Source organism: Acipenser ruthenus, chromosome 1, assembly GCF_902713425.1.
Source record: "Acipenser ruthenus chromosome 1, fAciRut3.2 maternal haplotype, whole genome shotgun sequence".
Classification (NCBI taxonomy): domain Eukaryota; kingdom Metazoa; phylum Chordata; class Actinopteri; order Acipenseriformes; family Acipenseridae; genus Acipenser; species Acipenser ruthenus.
In genome coordinates, this window is record NC_081189.1 from 15,782,144 (window position 1) to 15,801,934 (window position 19,791).

At 38.1% G+C, this 19,791-nt stretch overlaps 1 protein-coding gene across 5 annotated transcripts in view; it reads right to left on the reverse strand.

Annotated features, from left to right (window-relative positions):
• Positions 1-845: 845 nt before the first annotated feature.
• Positions 846-19,791, reverse strand: part of LOC117403997 (erbin-like) — an 89,968-nt gene continuing 71,022 nt past the window's right edge. For 3 of the 5 annotated variants that reach the window (XM_034924138.2, XM_034924140.2, XM_034924137.2), the window contains 7 exons: positions 16,824-18,393; positions 15,257-15,400; positions 13,283-13,366; positions 9,848-10,042; positions 8,769-8,861; positions 8,236-8,310; positions 846-4,297 (listed from right to left, as the gene is read on the reverse strand). In XM_034924138.2, the coding sequence (XP_034780029.2) occupies positions 4,190-4,297; positions 8,236-8,310; positions 8,769-8,861; positions 9,848-10,042; positions 13,283-13,366; positions 15,257-15,400; positions 16,824-18,393 (2,269 nt within the window). In that variant the 3' untranslated portion in view covers positions 846-4,189. The remainder of the gene's footprint in view (positions 4,298-8,235; positions 8,311-8,768; positions 8,862-9,847; positions 10,043-13,282; positions 13,367-15,256; positions 15,401-16,823; positions 18,394-19,791) is intronic. The other 2 variants (XM_034924142.2, XM_034924144.2) reach the window with 2 other exon arrangements.

Below are 19,791 nucleotides of genomic sequence, written 5' to 3' on the forward strand. Positions count from 1 at the left end.
GCACCCCTGTACTTCGAGCCAGGGGGTGCTCCTGCACCCCTAGTTACCGCAGTCCTGGGTAGGTACTGTTCACAGGACCGTCAAAACTTTTTCTAAAGCAGGCCATGGATGCTTACAGGCCCAAGGGCCAGTACTTGGCAGGTAGCTTCTTCTAATCAGAATAAAATGAAACGCATGGAAAATACAGTATGTGTACTAAATGACACATTGCCTTTAAGGAAGTCTTACTTTAATGATTAACCAAATCCGAATACAAACTTATGAACCTGTGGTCTTTTAAATGTTTAAAACATATATAGTGTTAAATCAGTACAGCACAACATACCAGCGATTGTGAACTGGCTGCCACGTGTATAAGAGCGCAGCTGAGCAGTCGCAGGGCTACATTCAGCAGGTCTGGACGCAGACATAGGGTCATATTTGACCTTGGGATCTGGGCGTGGTTCCCCATCATATACCTGTTTTATATGTATCAAAAGGTGGTGATAGTTTGCATACATGACTTTCTGGCCACACCAATTAACCTACTACCATGGGGTTCACATGGAAGGGTCCTGCAGATCACCCCCCCACCCCCCATTTATACACAAGAGTAGAATATTGAAGGAGATCACATGTCATCATGGAATCCAAACCTACCAGATTTCGATTTTAATGCTCCCATCACTGCATGCAAGGGTAGGCAAACGCTTAATGCTTGGGAATAGCTTAAGACCAAATTAAACACTCAGAAAATTGTGTAAAGATAATTTAAACCTTAGAAGAAAATGAGAAAAAAAAAGCAGGAACTTTGTTTAGGAGGCATTTTTCAGCACAATAATGTTAAAGTAAAAAATGACAATACATTTTAAAGAGCATTAGTTTATTTCCTATTGTCCACAGGTTACTTCAGAAACAGTATAGTTATATACAAAATTTGGAATGTTGAAAAAGCAAATCTTAAAAATCAACCATTTCATCACAGCTGCTTACAGAGAAAACAATGAAATTAAACAGTAATATGGTAAAAGGGCTTTTCTGTATTTCTTATTTATTGCTGGTTTACAGATTTGTTTTACTCACGGTATGTTTATTTTTAAATTATTTACACGTTTGATTAGTAAAATCTAGTCAAAAAAGCAAACTAGCTAAATAAATAAAAGAGCATAATAAATATGAATTTTAGAATTTGTTTTAAAAGAATTGAGCTTTAATGATTTGGCAATAGAGGACAGGCGATAAAGTATAAAAAGGGGAGTTGCGTTAAATCATAAAAAACGACTTAAAATAACAAAAAAACAGTATTCTTATGCCACATTTTTCCCATTTATTTTAAATCTGTCAATTAAAATTAAACAGATGCATGTTTTATATTACATTTCAATTTTGGGCAGCAGTACAGACATTTGAATTGCCTCAAATGACCTGAGAAACCAAGAGAAGCATAACAATCTCATTTTAAATTTAAGGGAGTGCAGCTAAGTGTTTTCTTCATTTCAGTGGAAATAATAGAATTTTAAAGTGACATGGGGGGTTTGCTTCACAAGGCTAATGGCATTTACAAGCAGTGAGTTGTGGCAGTTTCATTAAAGAGAGAACGAGTCAGCGGTTTATATGACAGTGCTCTTGTGTCTACCCAAGTGAACCCCTGATGTAATCACTAGTGCAGCTACATTTGAAACACAGCTGAGAGTTCAAGGTAAATGAACCTCAAATATCAAAAGGACCAGAACAAAACAAACAAACATGCACATGTAAAATACATGGGAATATGGCCAATGAAGTTTTGAAATATGCCCAAATGGGCCAACTCTGAAGGCAAAACTCTTAAGCAGATTTTATTTATTTTTTAAATCAAGATTGTTATAAAAAGACAGATCAAGAACCAAAACCAATTTCCTATCAAAAAGCAGGTAGCCGATAGTACACAGTGAGGGGTGCTTCCCACAATGGTTTTTAAAAGATGCATTCTTGTTGAAAGAAACTGCTTATAATTAGAACACCACATTTTAGTGCCCGGTACTATTGCCAAGTTCATTAAAAAGTCAAGTTTGATCCAATTTATATAAAAAACAGAGGAGGAGTGGTACTGATGAAACAGAAGACATGCATTATTTTCATAAATTTGAAACCTTCTCACATATTGACTTATTTTGATGTTAATCTGCTATTACTGGTCTTGGCAGAATTACAAAAAAACAGCTAATTTTGTTACGCACCTTCAAATAGCTATAAATTAGGATTTTGAAGAAGTGTCTAAGGAAAGGGGTTCTGGTAAAGACACTGCTGCATGTTTTCTGTAGCACAGAAACACATTCATAGTTGGGGCAGTTCTATTTTGTGCTACAAAATATCTATCTATATAGAGAGAGACATGAAAAGACATGAAAAATTAAAGTTCCTATGTTTTCATTCAATTTTAAAAATATAAAATCCTGTATAACAATCTGCTGTTTGAAGAGTCCTTAAAAGGTTTCCTTGCCGTTAAAAAAAATTAAAAAATCAACCGCTATTTGAGACAGATTATCAAGCTATTGCTATTTTGACACAAGTGCAATAATACCAAAACATACCATGTGTTAAAACAGACTATATGAATTTCATTAACAGTGTTAAACATGCAATTGAATATTGCTTCGAGTTCAACCTTAGTTCTAACAGTTCTCGGTCTCCTATGGCACTTTACTGTGCGCCACATTGCTGTGTGCATCCTTTCCCAGAAACACACTTTTTTTTTAAAATGCATTTTGAAACTGACAATAAAAGCTTTCTCTAAAACAATTCATTTTAGTTAACATTAAAATTATTTTAACACTAAGGAAAGGCAGTCAGTGGTGTCTGATTCTTTTGCTAGAAACCCTTTAAATAACTCTAATCTTGTGTCTAATTTTTACATCTAGAAGAAAAGCCCTTTGATACATGCCAACCAAAACTGTCCCGTCCACACTTCCAGTCCTCAGTAGTCTCAGCCACAATGCCACAGTTTACACACTTACTTTGGTAACCTAGCACCATCCTTGCTATTCCCACATACAAATCAAGGCAAATTAAGGCCAAACAAAATACATTTCCCAATTTCGCCAATGTCTTCTTACTGATCCAATACTTCAACAACAGTTGACTGTTTTTTGTTGGTTATATTTCAATGCATTTACCAGTGTGTTATCCTGTCCTATAAAAACACAATGCTGCTATTCTTTCAGAATCATATTACAAAAAAACATACAAGGGTAACATTTGCCAAATCATGAGGTTATTGGTAGTGGTTTTCATGAAGTGATGCAAAAACAAAAAAATGTGTTTACAGAAGTACTCGGCACCAAATGTGGGTTACAAGGCAATTAAAGCTAAGCAGTGCATAGCTTGTTCTTTCTAACAAATTGGGTGACTGTGTAGACAAATGACGAACCACTCTCCTCCTACTCCTTGTGTCCCAAGTCATCGGGACCAAGGTGAAATTCGTATTGTCCCAGGATGTGTCAAAGGATTTCTACTGCAGATCAAAGTCTGCACGACTCCTGCAAAACTGTCGTCACATAAAAAAGTATAGCCATTTGAAAAAAGAAGAATGACCTGGAAGCCCAGACCAACTACACCACTGTCTGGATGGAAAACAAAAGATTAAATTGTGTCTGGCCCAATTACAAAAACTCAATCCAGCACCACATTCACCTTCACAATATGCACATAGCGTTGTCTTCAAATCACCTCTCCTGTACATTTCTAGAAGTGGTTTCAGCATTGAACAGTTTAAAAATTAGAAATAAAAGGCATATACATCTATGTAACAGACAGCCCTGCCATCTGCTCACCAACTAAAATGTAGGCTTACTACTTGGGCTTTGTGTGTTTAGTAACGTAGATCAATTAAAAAAACCAAAAAAAACCAAAAAAAAAAGCCACAGGTTTGTTCATGTAGTAGTATATCTTTAAAAAAAGTATGATTCTTTTGTTAAAAAAAAAAGGAAAAATCCCCAGTGTAGGCTTTCAAAATACCCACATTTCCCGATGCGTGCCCCTACCACTAACAGTGGTTGTGCCCCCACACCACAAGCACTAATTTTCATTACTGTATGCAGTTCAAACATCTATTTATATAACTGACTTTTGTTTACAAAAATAATGAAGCAATCATTCTTTTTTTGTTGTTTTTCTCAATTTTCCAAGGTGGCGATTCTTGCTGGGCAAGTTTCTTGTTTTGTTCTCGCCTTTATGCACAAACGTCTCTCAAAATGATTAGGTCCACAGTGCTCTGAAAAGTTTTTAGCAGGGAAACTGCCTGTCCGTGATCTATATTAACAAAGTTGTATCCATTGGCCTGCAAAAAAAAGACGTCTGCGTTAGAGAGTTTTTATATAGAGACAGTTTTCACATTAAAACAATTACTCAATATATACAGTATACATTTGTGCCCTTCATTAATACATTTGTAAAACAGGAGGTGTGCTGATATGAACAAATGAAAAGCATGTTACAAGCTGCTGGTTTACAGAAAAAGGCACATTTGGTATGTTCCATCACTGTCTTAGTTTTATTGTACTTCTGACAGTTTTTGTAAAAAAAATTTAAAAAAAAACTGTCAAGTGACTAGTTGGTTCTCCAGTACCCAGCCAAAATCAGCCATGCCTTGGTAATGTTTGGTTATCATAACCCTGGTTCCCTGAAATAGAAATGTAACCATTACTGTATGGGTATTTACCTCCTAATGACCCGAATCCTGAATATTGTATCCCACCTGAGGGCACAAAAGGACTGCGCTCACAGATCTCCGAATCATTTTTCCTTCAAGTCTGCTACAATCATGGACGCAGCGACCTTGAAGGTTAATGGTTACATTTCTCTTTTTAAGGAAAGCAGGGTTATGATAATAACCTAATGTTACCTTTTAAAGTACGAAATGTCACTATTACTGAAAGGTTGAGTGTACCAAAGCTGTCGCAAGGGCAAGATTGCAGACGACTGGAATGCTACGAGGCTAAGCCGAAGGCTGCCCTGTGTGTTACCATTCTGAACCTCAGTAACAAGTAGCTAGGGTGAAAAAATTTGAGGGAGTTTCACCTCTATGCCTGTGTTGTAAGGGTCGACTGAGAAGCTGACCCTTACAACAGGGTTTTGAGGATCCATGACATTAAGTCTGTAGAACCTAGCGAATGTATGGGGAGTAGCCCACACCGCTGCATTGCAAAATGTCCTTGGACAGATGCACCCTGGTGGAATGGGCAGTGAGCTTTTTTGGAGGGGGCAAGTTGGCCAGATCATAGTCAGTCCTGACTGTGTGTCTGCTATCCACATAGACAGCCGCTGCTTAGACAGGGCTTGACCATGGTTCTTCGCCCCACAGCAGACAAAAAAAATGTTCGGAATGCCTCCAACTTTTCATCCTGTCAACATAGTACGCCAGGGCCCACACTGGTCAGATCGTATGGAGCTCCCGCTCTCTGTCAGACTGGAAAGGAGGTGGATGGAAAGCCTCCAATTCCACAGACTGGTTGCCATGAAATGACAAGATCGTCTCCGGCCAAAAGGCAGGATTGATACAGAGCGTAACCTTGGTCCTGAATTAAGCAGGCTTTCACTATCGAGAATGCCTGCATCTCACTCAGCCGCTTTGCGGAGGTTATAGCAAGCAAGAAAACCACGTTAAAAGGATAAAAAATTCAACTCAGCTGAATGCAGGAGCTCAAATGGAGGGTTCATGAGTGCGTTAAGCACCACGATTACCCTCCAGCGAGGAACAATGTCCTTCATAGGCAGTTGAAGCCACCGAGCCCCTTTCAAAAATTGCCGCACCAGGAAGTGAGCTCCTGGGGAGACCAAGTCAATCGACATGGCAAGCTGAAATAGCTGCCAGATAGACCTTTAAATGTAGATGGTGATTGCAGTATTACTGCCATGGGGTCGAACCCACGAGGCAGACACCATGTCAGAATGATAGCCCACTTGTACCCACACTGGCTGCGTGCAGACGCTGCTCTGGCATTTTGTAATTAGCCAGTGCTTCCTTGGCGTGCTCTGGCCGCAGGCAGTAAGAGCACCTGCCGTGCTTGTACTCAATAGGCAGACGGCCTTGCATGTCTCACAGGCAGCACTCCAGATAAGGTTTTGGGTATGGGAGCAACTTACCATCTAATTTTAACAGAGAGAGTAAAATGTATTTGTAGGGGGTAAAATGCAACATTACTTTCAAGTCATGAGTAATCTCAATAAATACTTGTCAATCTTTAATGATAATGGGGTAGGCATTAAAAAAGAGCCTTCCATTTTAACTGCAGTGTTACTTTGAACTACTGTACAACCATCCGTGTGTTCTACAAGGTTCTTTATCGGCATTTTTCGAAGTATCACACCGACTGCAAATTAATTACATTACTTATATTTTAACATAAAATTCATACTCAATGGACATGTTAAAACTTTAATATAAAGCCATTAATAAGTTATAAACAGTTAGTTTAGTATTATAGGCACCTTTTTTTTTTTAGCAGTTGCCTCTGACGATGGTTCCAGTTGGATTTGTTGCAGGACTGAGGTGTTTACGCTTCAACCTGTGTAGCTTCAAATTTGTCTTATTCTTACTGTGACTGGCTGCAAAGACAACAGGGCTAACCAGAGATTGGATGTTTGTTGGGTTGGATTTTCTTGTGTACAGTTTACTAATAACTGAAGGCATTGTATTCTGGGAGATGTAGTTGTTGGTGGAAGTTTTAGGGGAGGCAGACAAGCTGTGCCGCAAAATTGCGTATTTTTACGCATTCAATGAATTTAATGTGTATTTCAAATTTCTTAATGCATAAAAACGGCAGGTACGCAGCTTATCTGGACCACTGCTCACAGGGATAGAACCCGGGCATGATACAAGGAGCAAGCAGTGCAGTGTACAGTTTGGTACCGAACCAGTGACCTGAGCACCGGTCGGTAGAGGTCTGGAACCGGGTCGGTACCTGTTTGGTGTATTTAACACCGGGTCAGTACTAGTTCAGGACCGGTGCAGTACTGGTTTGGAACCTGTTCGGCACCAGGCCGGTACGGTACCAGTTCTGTGGCTTTTGCTCCGCGTAGGACCAGGTCAGTGACTGTAGCACCGGGTTGGTTTGGTGACTTTGCCGTAACCACTGGTGGCATCGTACAGGGATGCCCACTTGTAAAAGACACTGGCAAAACCACTCAGTACTACACACGAGACTGAGGGAAGCCTGCTTAGTCCATTCTAACAACAGTCTTCGCAATGGTGATGCTAAAAGCTGTCACCAAAACAGCATCAAGATACTGTGGTTGAATTGCAAGCAACAACAACCAAAGTGAGTATCTCGGTCCTGCGCAGTGCTGCTGAGCTCAGCAGCTGCTCTTGCTGCTCGTGTGCTGAGCATCACGTTGCAGACAGGCCTGTGAGTAGTATCTGTAAAAAAAACAGAACACAAAAGAAAAAATACTCTAAAAAGCAAAAACAAGAAATAAAATAAGCTCCAGCCGGAGATATGCAGCCTGGGGGTACAGCACAAAGTCAGCTGACTTATGTTGCTAGACCTCTGGGAAGGAGAGATTCGAGTCGCTGGCTTCACACAGGACACAAGGTCAAAGTGGGACGTAACAAGCAAAAGGCTTGTAGTGCACACAATACGAATAATTAGTAAAAACTATTATAGTGATTAGTTTAAATATCACATATAATTTGTGTAAAAACACAATAAATGCAAAATATACAGATGGAAGCAACAATGTACTTATTTGAACAAGGCTCTCCGATCAAGTCTTGAAAGGAAAAATGGCGCAGAGATCTGTGAGCGCAGTCCTTTTGTGCCCTTGGGGGCGGGCCATGACTGCGTCACAAGCTCAAAGAGCAGGTTTGGTACAGAATATTCAGGATTTGGGTCTTTAGGCGGGAAATACCCATTCCGTAATGTTTATATTTCGTACTTGAAAGGGAGTAATCTTTTACCCATACTTTAATTATTATTATTAATTATTATTATTAATTATTATTATTATTATTATTATTATTATTATTATTATTATTATTATTATTATTATTATTTTCAACTGAATTTAACAATGGAATCACTAAAAGCTGACCCTGATGTCAGCGTCTTAAATAAATATTGAGCCATCATGCCTTCTCTCTCAGTTATTTTATACATCTAAAAAGAGCAATCCACAATACTGTCATTTTTGTGTGCTTTAAAACAGTGAGAAAAAAAGTGCAATGCTTGCAGCAAAAAGCAAATTCCTTAGATCCATCCTAAATATGAACACATTTACCTGAACGATCTTATCCCCTGGCTGCAAATGTTTTGAAGCAGGTCCTTCAGGCTGGACTCTTGTTACGTATATACCCTGTAAAAAGTCAGAGGTTATAATAAAAATGAAAGAAAAGAAAATGCATTAAAAATTGCACAAAATTCACCAGCTTTAGTCAACGATCACCTGTGAGAACCCCACTGAAGACCAGGTGATCTCCTAGCAGTCTGAACATCATTCATTGCAGTAGCTCAAGCTCAAATTCAGCCGGGCAAAGAATGGGACATACTGCTCAGTACAAAGTGTGTGTGCGTTTGTTTTGCATTCAAGGCAAAGCAGTCACTTTATCACAAAACAGGATAGGAGTTTTACATACCTTTGTATTTTGATAGGATTGTGAGAAAAAACAACAACAAAAAAAACCTTCTGTCTATGAAAAGAAAGTCTGTTCTAACAAATCTGTAATGACCCAGATGCTTGGATATTTCCTGGCATTTCAGGTTTGGGATTGAACAGAAATATTATTTAAAACACTTTAATAATCTGGTACATACTTTATCTTCTGGTCGAAATGGATTTCCTCTGCCTCCAATGCCTCCTGATATACTGAAGCCCAGCTCAGGATTCTTCTCTATTTTGACATACATCTACCCACCCCCCCAAAAAATACATTAAATACTTTGAATATTGCTATTATTTTTCAAATTATAACAAAATCCATGTATGCTAGCAGAAGAAAAAAATCACTTATGTAGTATGTACAGAAACTATATACCAAGTTTCATCACAATTAGATGTTCAGTTCTCAAGATGAAAATAGTTTATTCTGAAATGCATACAAACTTATGAACAAGCTCCAGTTAAAGTTCAATTTTATCACCACAGGGCATAATCAAAAATTTCAAATTTTGGTACAGTAATCCGTCGCGTATCCGCCCGTCACATATCTGCCCTAACCGTTTAATTCGCCATGATCAACTTCTTCAGCAATGTTAGTCTATTATTGAACAGAGAAGATTAGTTCAGAGATTTTAAATCCTAACAGTTTTCATACACTGTTGTATGTGCTCCGTGCGCTGCCATTGCTGGTAGTGTCACGTGAGCTGTTCAGTGTGTTGATATGTAAATAAATCCTGTTCACCTGCGGGGCGTATCAACTTCAACCTCTGTCTCGATCTCCTGCCTGTCACTCAGCAGCGAATGCACACATCCACACGGCAGCATTAATACCCTGTATCTTTCTAAACAAGGGATTTAGGGGAGCTCCCTAATAAAAGCTGAATCTCAAAACAATAAGTGTGTGAATATAGTAATTGTTATAGCTGTGTATAATGGTATTTAAAACAGGACTTTTTACATATCCGCCCTTACACTGGTCCCACCGCATTCAGATATGTGACGGATTACTGTATTTTATTTATTTATTTATTTATTTATTTTTAAATCTAAATATATTCACGTGGTCAGTGCTAGGATTAAAAAGCAGAACAGAATTGGCAGATATTTATGAAACCGTTTTGTTTACTCGGTGTCTATGCAGTAGATGCAGTAAGAAGAGGGATAAAAGGGATGAAACACAAACTGTGCAGTAACACTATGGGTCAAACAACAACAAAGGGCTTGAAGGCCATACCTCCTGCTGCACAACCTCATGGGGCTGCCTGGTGGAACCCTGGGGCTGGTGGGATACTTTTAGCATCAAGTAATCAATCAGCTGCTCCCTGGAGGGATGCCTCGCCATAGTGGCCTGGGAAGGCGGACATTGGACTTGGCTGCAGTTCATCTGGGGCCGGGAAGTTGGGCACATCTGTCCATTTGTCAAAGGCACCTGTGAACAGATAAGATAAATGAGCTTAAAGCACATTCCATTCTGTTTGTCAGCTGAAGTTTTTAAGTACACACAGTAGGACAAAGCAAAAAACACATAATGCCTATGTATTTGATCTCAGTCTATTCTACATGATATTGTTGTCTCTGGACATTGTCAAGATATTTGGTTTGTTTTTATATACAAACAAGCACGTTGAATAATGTGCACAGTATATTCACTGCATCGATGCCCTAGGGGCTTTTGAGAATTCATAGTGGGTAGGGTTGATAGCTGAAGCTACAGTACATAGTGGGTGATTAGCCAATTTGGGTTTTAAATTATTTGTTGCTTAAGGTGAGGGGCAATGAATGTCATTCAGTTGGTTGTTCAGAGACTAAACTTAATTCACGTATGACCCTAAAGTCTTTCCACCTACGATATTTTGGCAATGTTTTGGAAAGGTCAATTAAACAGAAATGAGACATGAGATGCTAGTGAATAAACCATTCAATATTTTAATGCTAAAATAGAATTCAGAGGTTATCTTTAAATAATGAGTTCACAAAACACATACTTTGTTAAAATGCTTTTAAAAGTATAGCCTCCTGAAAAAATAATATTTAAAAGGAGAATCAGACAAAGGAAAAGCACCCTGCTACCAGGTGTACTATAGTTTTTCTGCCTACAATAAGTAGTGGACGATTCACAGCCTAAAAAGATGACAAATGCAGCAAGCCTGGAATGAGAATTTGACTATTAAAAATAAAGCTCTGAATACTAATTCAAGTAAATGAAATATGAATGTTGCAGAGATAGAACACACATCACATCCTACAATTACATAATAAATGGGACCAATTGTAACATGTTCGATCTGTTTATTCAATGTTATAAAACCAGTGACTGACAATAATCCAACTCTGAGGTAATTTAATTGAATAAATTAGATCTTGGCGGTCTAAATAGTCATGTGCCATACATAAAAAATGTTAGTCATGTTTAGTAAGTGACCTCCACATATCCTCCCTGTCTAATCTGAAAGAACATCTGCAAAATCTCCAAGGGCCGGTTTTTCAAAACTTTGATAAATCGGATTAACGTGTTTGATCTGGATTATATTGTGCAATTGGGTTTTGGTTCGTGAACACCAAAAACAAGGAAGACAAGAGCCATTTTTTATAATTAAAAAGATTTTGAAAACATTAATACAAAGTATAAGGCTTTTCTTTGTCAGATGCAATAATCTCTCTCTCTATCTATATATAGATGATTATGTAGTGATATAGAGCAATGTATGTATATGTACTGCGTGAAACAAATGCGCAAAAATATCTAGATGGATTTATCTTTTAAATCGTTGACAATTTTACTATAATACCGTCTGTAACAAATTCACGTCTTGACCTTTAACTCGCATGTATTTCTGGGGGAAAATCAGCAATATTTCCTACCCGACTGAAGTGATAACTCATGTAACTAGGAAAAACATGGAAGCAAGGTCAACTTGAGTTGGCTGTCCATGGAAACAAGGTAATAAAATAAAAGTAAGCCCTATCCTGTTTGGCACATCAAGGAAGTCTGTCTGTGTGTGTGTTCATATTCATGACCACACAGAGTTATTTTCATAGCCAACAGTGTGAGGTAGCATCTGTTGGAGAGAAAACAGAGAGAAACAGCTGCCTTTACTTCTTCAAAAGCCAGAATGCACTTCCAATGGGACTGGTTAGATACTGTAGTATATTAAAATGTGCTCATTAAAATGTTATAGCTATCAGAGTGGATGGATTATATAAACCCATGCATTATGGCTAGTCATCTAGGACTTGAATACAATATAGTGTGGAGTAGTGGTTAGGGCTCTGGACTCTTGACCGGAGGGTCGTGGGTTCAATCCCAGACGGGGGACACTGCTGCTGTACCCTTGAGCAAGGTACTTTACCTAGACTGCTCCTGTAAAAACCCAACTGTATAAATGGGTAATTGTATGTAAAAATAATGTGTAAAAAATAATGTAATTGTATGTAAAAATAATGTGATATCTTGTCGCCCTGGATAAGGGCGTCTGCTAAAAAATAAATAAATAATATTTCTACAGACAAAGGAACTATATTGTAGTAAATAAATCGACCTAATAAGAGTAGCTTTTTTATGAGGAACATTTTCTTTTTTTTTTTTTTTTTCTTACCAATCTGCCATGCTTTAATCCCTAATGCACAATGTGAGCTTTAAAATACTGCTTTGTACACAACAGACAGCATTCCCTTTAACAGAAAAACTGCTGTCTGTCACAGTGACAGGTCACTAAATGTTTTTCCCGGTCACAACACAGAATGTCAGCGCCATTCGTCTGACATCTGTCCACTCTTAAAGCAATACACATAGTTATGGAGAAAAAAAGACCTATGACAAAGTTTAAAAAAAAAAAAGAATTCCTTTCACTAGTAGCCTTTTTTTCTTTTTTTTTTTAAATTAAAAGCAGAAAATTTAAAGAAAATAGTTTATAACAATTGGTTTTCAAAAGTTAAGATATTTCAACATTCATATTTCACTTAATTTTGTTTTCATTTCAACAAACACACAAATGTACAGTCAATCAGAATCATGGATGAAAACACAACTAAAACTCCTGCTTTGTTCCAATAAAAAATAAAAATAAACCAAAAAGGTATGCAAAATATCCCTTCAAAAAATTATGTAGATGGCAAAAATGACCTTTCAATCAATTTTCTCCAATATTAAACTATGAATTCATATTCTCTCTCTAATGTGAATAAAGCTCTGGGGCTCAAACCTTTTGTCACTACAGATTTCAGTCTCTTGAGGAGTTCAGTATTGATTGCTTGGGTTGAGACCAGCCCATAAACTAAATGTGTAACTAATACCATACATTCTCCAAATCTCCTGTCTATAGATCTGAATCCAGGGTATTACTGGACTCCAATGGTTATTACTTTGCTTAAAGCCTAACACTGTGTAGAGGTTAGAAAATATGTGCAGGTGCAACACACAAGGACTGCTAATAAGTGGTAAACTAACTGAATCTAGATCAATCTACCTATCTATATATGGTACTGTTTATTATAAACCCGAACACAAGCTTATCTCCTTCCCAAATCGCGTGAGCATCATGCTGCTATTATGAACGCAATTACGACATCTGATACTTTCTTCTATATTTTGTGCATTATTTCATTTTAAATTGTTGTTGTGATTTGTACTCTTCTGGTTAAGAAACTAAGATTGAAAGAAAAAACTTACTTTTCTCATAGTGTCCATAGACACATCCTTGTGACCATGTACAACCATTTCGTAGCTTGGCGCTCTTGGAGAAAAAACTTCGTCCTGCCAGAGTGAAAGTTGTTTTTAATAATAATATGTATGTATGTATGTATCTATGTATGTATGTATGTATGTATGTATGTATGAATGTATGTATGAATGTATGTATGGATGGATGGATGTATGTATGTATAAATAAACAAATAAATAAAAGTTGTGCAATGTGTATATAAACACTCAGTCCTAATTGGAATGAGCCAAGAGACTATTGTTCCACTATATAAAAACAGATAAATGACAACTCATTTTCCAAAAGGGATTTTTTTATTTTATTTTGTATTTTTCATTTCATTTGCAGTACAAATAGGACCATAAATTGTTCTGGGAAGACTCTTGAGGGAGACTCATAACTTGAGTAGCCACAGTCCTTTTTCCAGCAAGCGGTTTGGAAAACACAGCCATTATCCTAACCAGTATGAGGCCAGAATTTTAAATATAAACTTATATTTTTAGTACGTCACAAGTACATAGTGATGGCCGCCTCTCACTATATCCACTCTTCGGTAGATAAAAATACATTTTTTGATTTCAAAATGTCATTAAAATCTGGTAAATGCTGGTTTAGCACAACTCGTTCTTGAAATCCACCTAACCAGATCTATACCTAACGCTGGTCCTTTTGTGTTCAAAAGAACATAAACGTTTGAGAACAAGAAGAGCACAGAAATCAAGTCTTTTTAGAAGAACCAGATTAAAACAACTTTACACTTTCCATTCCATGCAGGCGAAATCCCTGAAGAGTACTCTGGGGATTTAAATATATGCAACAGCATTTGTAAGGATATTAGCTCTGAGAAGCATAGTGAGGAATTGAGAAAGGGTATATCGCACCAAGACTGAATTGAATATTTAAATAGCATTTTGTAAGACTCCTTCACAGATCAATATATAAACAAAAAAAGTAGTTTTATATTTTTGTAAGGAATTTGTGTGCGGTCTACTGCCCAAATGTGTGTGTGTGTGTGACTTCGTACTTTGTGCGTTAGGCTCACAAGCAGATAATGTTCTAAAAGCAGTCTGTTCATATTCTAACCAGGGGTTGTGATGGAATGAGATTAGCCATCATATATATCCATTCAGGACCCATTTTATTAGCCTTCCTTCAATCCAAATCAATACTCTACAGTTAAATGCCAACATCCATGATATGTGTGTTTGTGTGTTACTTTCACTCTCCACTGGGAACTGGAATGAATTCATTTTTAGATGACTTCAAAATAGCAGAGAAATGTTAGTCCTTGCTGCACCACGTGAATCAGATTGCCTGAGGCTCAGGCTGTTTTAATGAATCTACTACATAGAAAGTCTGGATAGATTTCACCAAGCTTTGGATAACTAGGATATGAATCCTTTTGAAATGAGCTGTCTGTCATCTTTACCAGGAACTGTATTTGATTCATTTATACACACATTTACATTTAAAATCTATTTCAAGCAAACATATTTAGTAACATGTGTTAAGAGTGAAATAGTGAACGGGATAACAGAAAACCGTTCACACTGACAGAACAGCAAAAACAGGGGAAAAAAAAAGGGATTCTCCTGAGAAGCAAAACTACATAGACCTATGCACTCTAGGTTTGATTTAGTTTTTAAAGATTTGTTGCAGTAGCAGAAAGACTGAGCAGGGAATGTGTAATTTCCACATGAGCTGATGAAGTGTTTGAAGAAAGGCATTGGTTTACTTTAATTCCGTAATTCCAATTCGAATCACCCCAACTTCAGATTGTCTGCACAAACTGTACCAAAAACACATCCAAAAGAACCAGTATTAGACAAATGGATGTTTTGGCATGCATAAAATCTTGAGTGGAATGCCTCTTCAAAAAGGTTGAAAGAAGATGATGAGAGAAAGTGTTTTTGACGAGCCTAATGTACTTTGGATGTACTCACACAGAACATGTGGGCTCCAGAATGCCTTCCGTCTGCAACACTAAAGGCAGCACTGCCCTGGCTGCCATGCAGATCTCTAGAGCTGCCATAGTGAAAGCTGCTAACTGCAGCATAATTGGAATTAAAGGACCTAGACAGCATGTTCTAAATAAAGAGGAACACAGATTGAACACAAGACAGTTTAGTACAGCATGCGATATCCACAGGACATGTTAATAGAGAACTCACACAACACATACACACAAAACTCCACACCACAGACTCCAACAGCATGCACTAAAATAATACAAACAAAGACAATACAAAAATGACACCCTGTTAGTGCTCTTGAGGTCTGAAAGGAACCGGCATGCGTTATTTACACATACAAAGACATGCAGGGATACACGTTTTCTAAACATAGCAGCTATAAGTCATTCAAGTTCACATTTTTGAGGCCTCATTAGAAAATAAATGGTGAGCATATTGTATCGGACGAGAATGAGTTAAAAACTTTGAAGAGGCAATCTTGATCTCAACAATCTAATAAAGAGACAAATGTTTTTTATAGTTCTCCTTGTTAGATTTAAACAAGGGCAGCATACTTATTTAAAGAATGGTATTCATATTCTTGTCCCAATCTGTTTAGAAGGTATTAAAAACATGCAGAGAATCTTTATAAGCCAGACAATATTATTTGTTTTAATTGACATGTATTTTGGTAATATGACTGATAGCACAAATAGAATGGGCACGCTGGCTTTCAGTGACTAATGAATGTTTCTTAATACCTTTATGCACATTACTACTATAGAATAAATAAACATTAAATTGTATGTAGAATGTGTATTTGCATTTAATTTTATATTGGTAGAACAGATACAAAAATTCTGTGATATGCTTTTACTATCACAAGAACCCACGGGTGAGACGTAAAACCGAGGTAAGTGACTCTGCAGCAGCAGTTGTTTGATACATAGTTCACTCTCTAGTCTCTAAGTCGCTTTGGATAAAAACATCTGCTAAATGACCAAGGTATTGATAGGAACTAATCCTGCTCTGAAAACAGCAAACGCTTGGCAAAACAAAACAAAAGAAACTAAACTGGTAAATTGCTTTTACTGAACCAAGTAGCAGAATGCAGATGTCCATCCTTGGTAGTTTTTAGATAAATTATTAAATCCTATCATGACCTGAGCAATAAACAATTACCTTGGGCACCTTGTCATGACTTATTACTTGACCTACGTACATTTACCACAACCAGGTTTCATCTGTGAGCAAATGACAAATCTCACTGGCGTTTAGAAATTTGAAACAGATAGATAACAAGAAAGATGGCTGACTTAATAAAAATTGTAGCCTGGGTCCTTCACCCCCATCATTAAAAGGATAGAATAAAAACTTAGGTGCAACTACCCTGAAGCTGAGGTCAGAACATTCATGATTTCAATAATGCAGCCAAAAAGCTAGATAAATGACTGCCTCTTTAGAGTTCATGCACCACTAAAAGACATTCTGTATTCTCAGTTTCCCTCCCGTACCTGTGGAATGAAGTAAGGATTACTCTGGCATGAACAGCACGTACCTTTTCTAACTTTTTTGCCTCGATGTGCCGCATCACCTGATCTCTCCAGTCGGCAGGTACCCTGCTGAACTCTTGTGTGTCGAGCAGCGAGTGCTCAGATTTCACCCTCACGTTTGACCGCTTGGTAGGGCTAGTCCGTGAATAATTGAAATCGCTAACGGACATTGTTCTCTCAGGAAGCTCATGCGCAGACGGCCGTGCGCTTTGCGGTCGGGGGACGTTGGGGCTGTCAATGCTGTAGGTCCTGGCGGAAAGGGGTCTCTGCATCCCCTGGTTCATCAGAGGTCCCCTTCCCATGCTGTGAATATCCCTGTAGGTTAAGTAGTCTCCAGCAGGGGCCACAATGCGCCTGGGTTGTGTCGGGTCTCCAAGAGACATTGAGGTGGAGGAGGAATTGCTACTCTGCCTCTGCAGGGTGCTCCTGGGACCACCTGGCATCAATCTGTCTTTCTGGGGATTGACTGCCCACATCTCCATTTGTCTGGGCGGACCCCGTTGCTGCATGCTGTAGGCCAGGCTGGCCTGTGCATTGTTGCGGTTGGAGTAGTTGGTGTTAGCCGTGTGCTTCGTGTAGCTGTCAGTACTGTCTGACCGCTGCAGGTGAGTGGGTGGTAAATATCCTTGCTCTGGTGGGATGGCTGTTCTCTGGGTCCAGGGGCCTTCTTTGGGCATTGTGCTGCTTGAGTACTGGATGTTATATTGAGGCCCACCTGGCATCTGCATGCCAGCAGGCATGGCCCCCTTCCCTGCATAGGCGCTTTGTTGTTTGTAGTTGGGATCATGTATGGTTAAAGTTTTGGTGCAGGACACAAGGTCAGATGAAGAGGCGGAAGAGCCGGGGTAGACCTGCAGGGGTTGGTCATTAAGAAGAGAAGCCGACTTGCTGCGGACAATATTCTGCCCCTGAACATTAGCTGCAGGTACTCTTCCAGGAGCATTTGGCTCATGCGGTCCGTTATCACCAATAATGTGGTATATTTTAAGTGCTCCTGGTTCGATGTTAGTTACGCTTTGAGATTTCACCACAGGTCCCAAAGGCCCCCGCTTCTGTGGGGACAGTTCCTCAGTGCTCCTAGAGATAGACATATCTGCACTTGCTGTTACACCAACTGCAGCCGTTCTCACCATCTCAAACTTGGTTGGTGAACTGGGAGTTTCTTCAAATCGACCACTGAGATGATTAGAAAGAGCCTGTCTAGGATACTGGTTACCATTCTCCAAGTAGTACTCTGCAGCTTGTTTAGCATTGTTGTTAAACAAAGACTTATTTTTTAAGTCTTCTTGGACTGTGTTCTTGGTCTTTCCCAGGGCATTTAACCTTTCCATATTATCTGGAGAGAGTTTAGATATATTCATGTTGATTTGATCCCATTTATTGTAAGAAACTTCCATCCCATTATTTAAATCCATACTCCTGTCTATGAGGGACAGTTTTTCATCCACAGTGAACTTTTGCACCTCATTTTCCTGTTGAGTTTTCAGAATGGCCTGCAGAGAGGTGTCTGAACCATTCCCATTCTGAAGGAGAAGTGCCGTTTCCTTCAACTGATTTGAATTTTCATCATCTTGCCTAGAATAAAAACAGACATTTTGGAGTCAAATGCTGATTTAATTTAAAACTGCTAGAAGAGTTTACACATACCATCTGCAACAACAATAAAAACAGCCTGAGAAATAATTAATTATTTGTTCACTACTGTGCATTTCAAACATGACAGACAATCACTTAAAACTCCTTCACAAAAGCAAGCTCTTTAACATATTTGGTTGCAAAAGATCTGTAGCAAGTTCTTAGCTGTGTTTTTTTTTTTTTAATATTTCTTTTTATTGCATTCTCCATCATTTAAGCCCCAGCCAAGTCCAATCAAGCTGTAGTTTACTGCACCTTAGGCAGAACAGTCTTTATTGACCTTTAACACAAAGGTTAAGAAGAATATGAGATGGGCCTTTCTGGTAGAATTTGCATCCTATTACCATCTTTGTACCCGAGAAACTTTGCGAATATCCTATCATTTGCATACCACAGGTACTTTGTCAAAATCCCATTTTATCATTTCCATAGAACCAAGGCTCAAAGTTAACATATATTTGGTAGCATTTTGCTACCCAAAACACTTCATTTGCTACTAGTTTTTTTTTTTTATGCAGTAGCAATCTTTTGATACCTTACGCTGCAGTTTATATGACCGACCCTGAGTGAACACGTACATAATTCCCGGTATTAGTTTCATAAAGTGGGAAACCACTGCCAATAGAGCTTCCCGATTTGTAGATGACTGAGTTTTGTACCGCCCCGTGTAGATACACACGAGCCCCACAATGCAAATTGCATTGGACAGTGTACAAATACGTACAGTACCAGAACAATGTGAATACAATTTCAAGGTATGAAGTTTATTTTACAGACCAAGAGTAAAATAAAATAACTGTTAAAAACATTATGCTTTTATAAGAGAACAGGCAATGACCTAACAGGTTATTAAGTTTATTCAGTGTCTATAAAATGCTAAATCTAACCTGTCATGAAGAGTGGCTGCTCCGGTTTTGTTATAATGTTAACCCTGGTTTCACCCGCGCTAAAAACCTAATAGGTAGATAATTATTATTTTATCAAAATTCTGACTACGAAAAAACCAGGAGCAAATAGCTAGCTAGAACATTACCATGATCCAAGTAATGGCTTCTCTGTTTTATCAGTACGAATAATAGATGAAATACAATCCTGAAGTGCACTAATGTATCTATCAGTTTTCTTTTTATAATAAATTATCACTACCTTGAGTACTTCTCCTGTTTAACTAGTGAAACGTGTGCTTTAACAAAAAACGTTACACATTATATATGTTGCATATAATTTACACACATAGCTAACTAATGTCACTGTTTAATAAAACAAACCCAGCGTGTATTTTTTTTAATTTATTTTTTATTAATTTTTAAATCTTGGTTGATATCCCTTATTACTTCT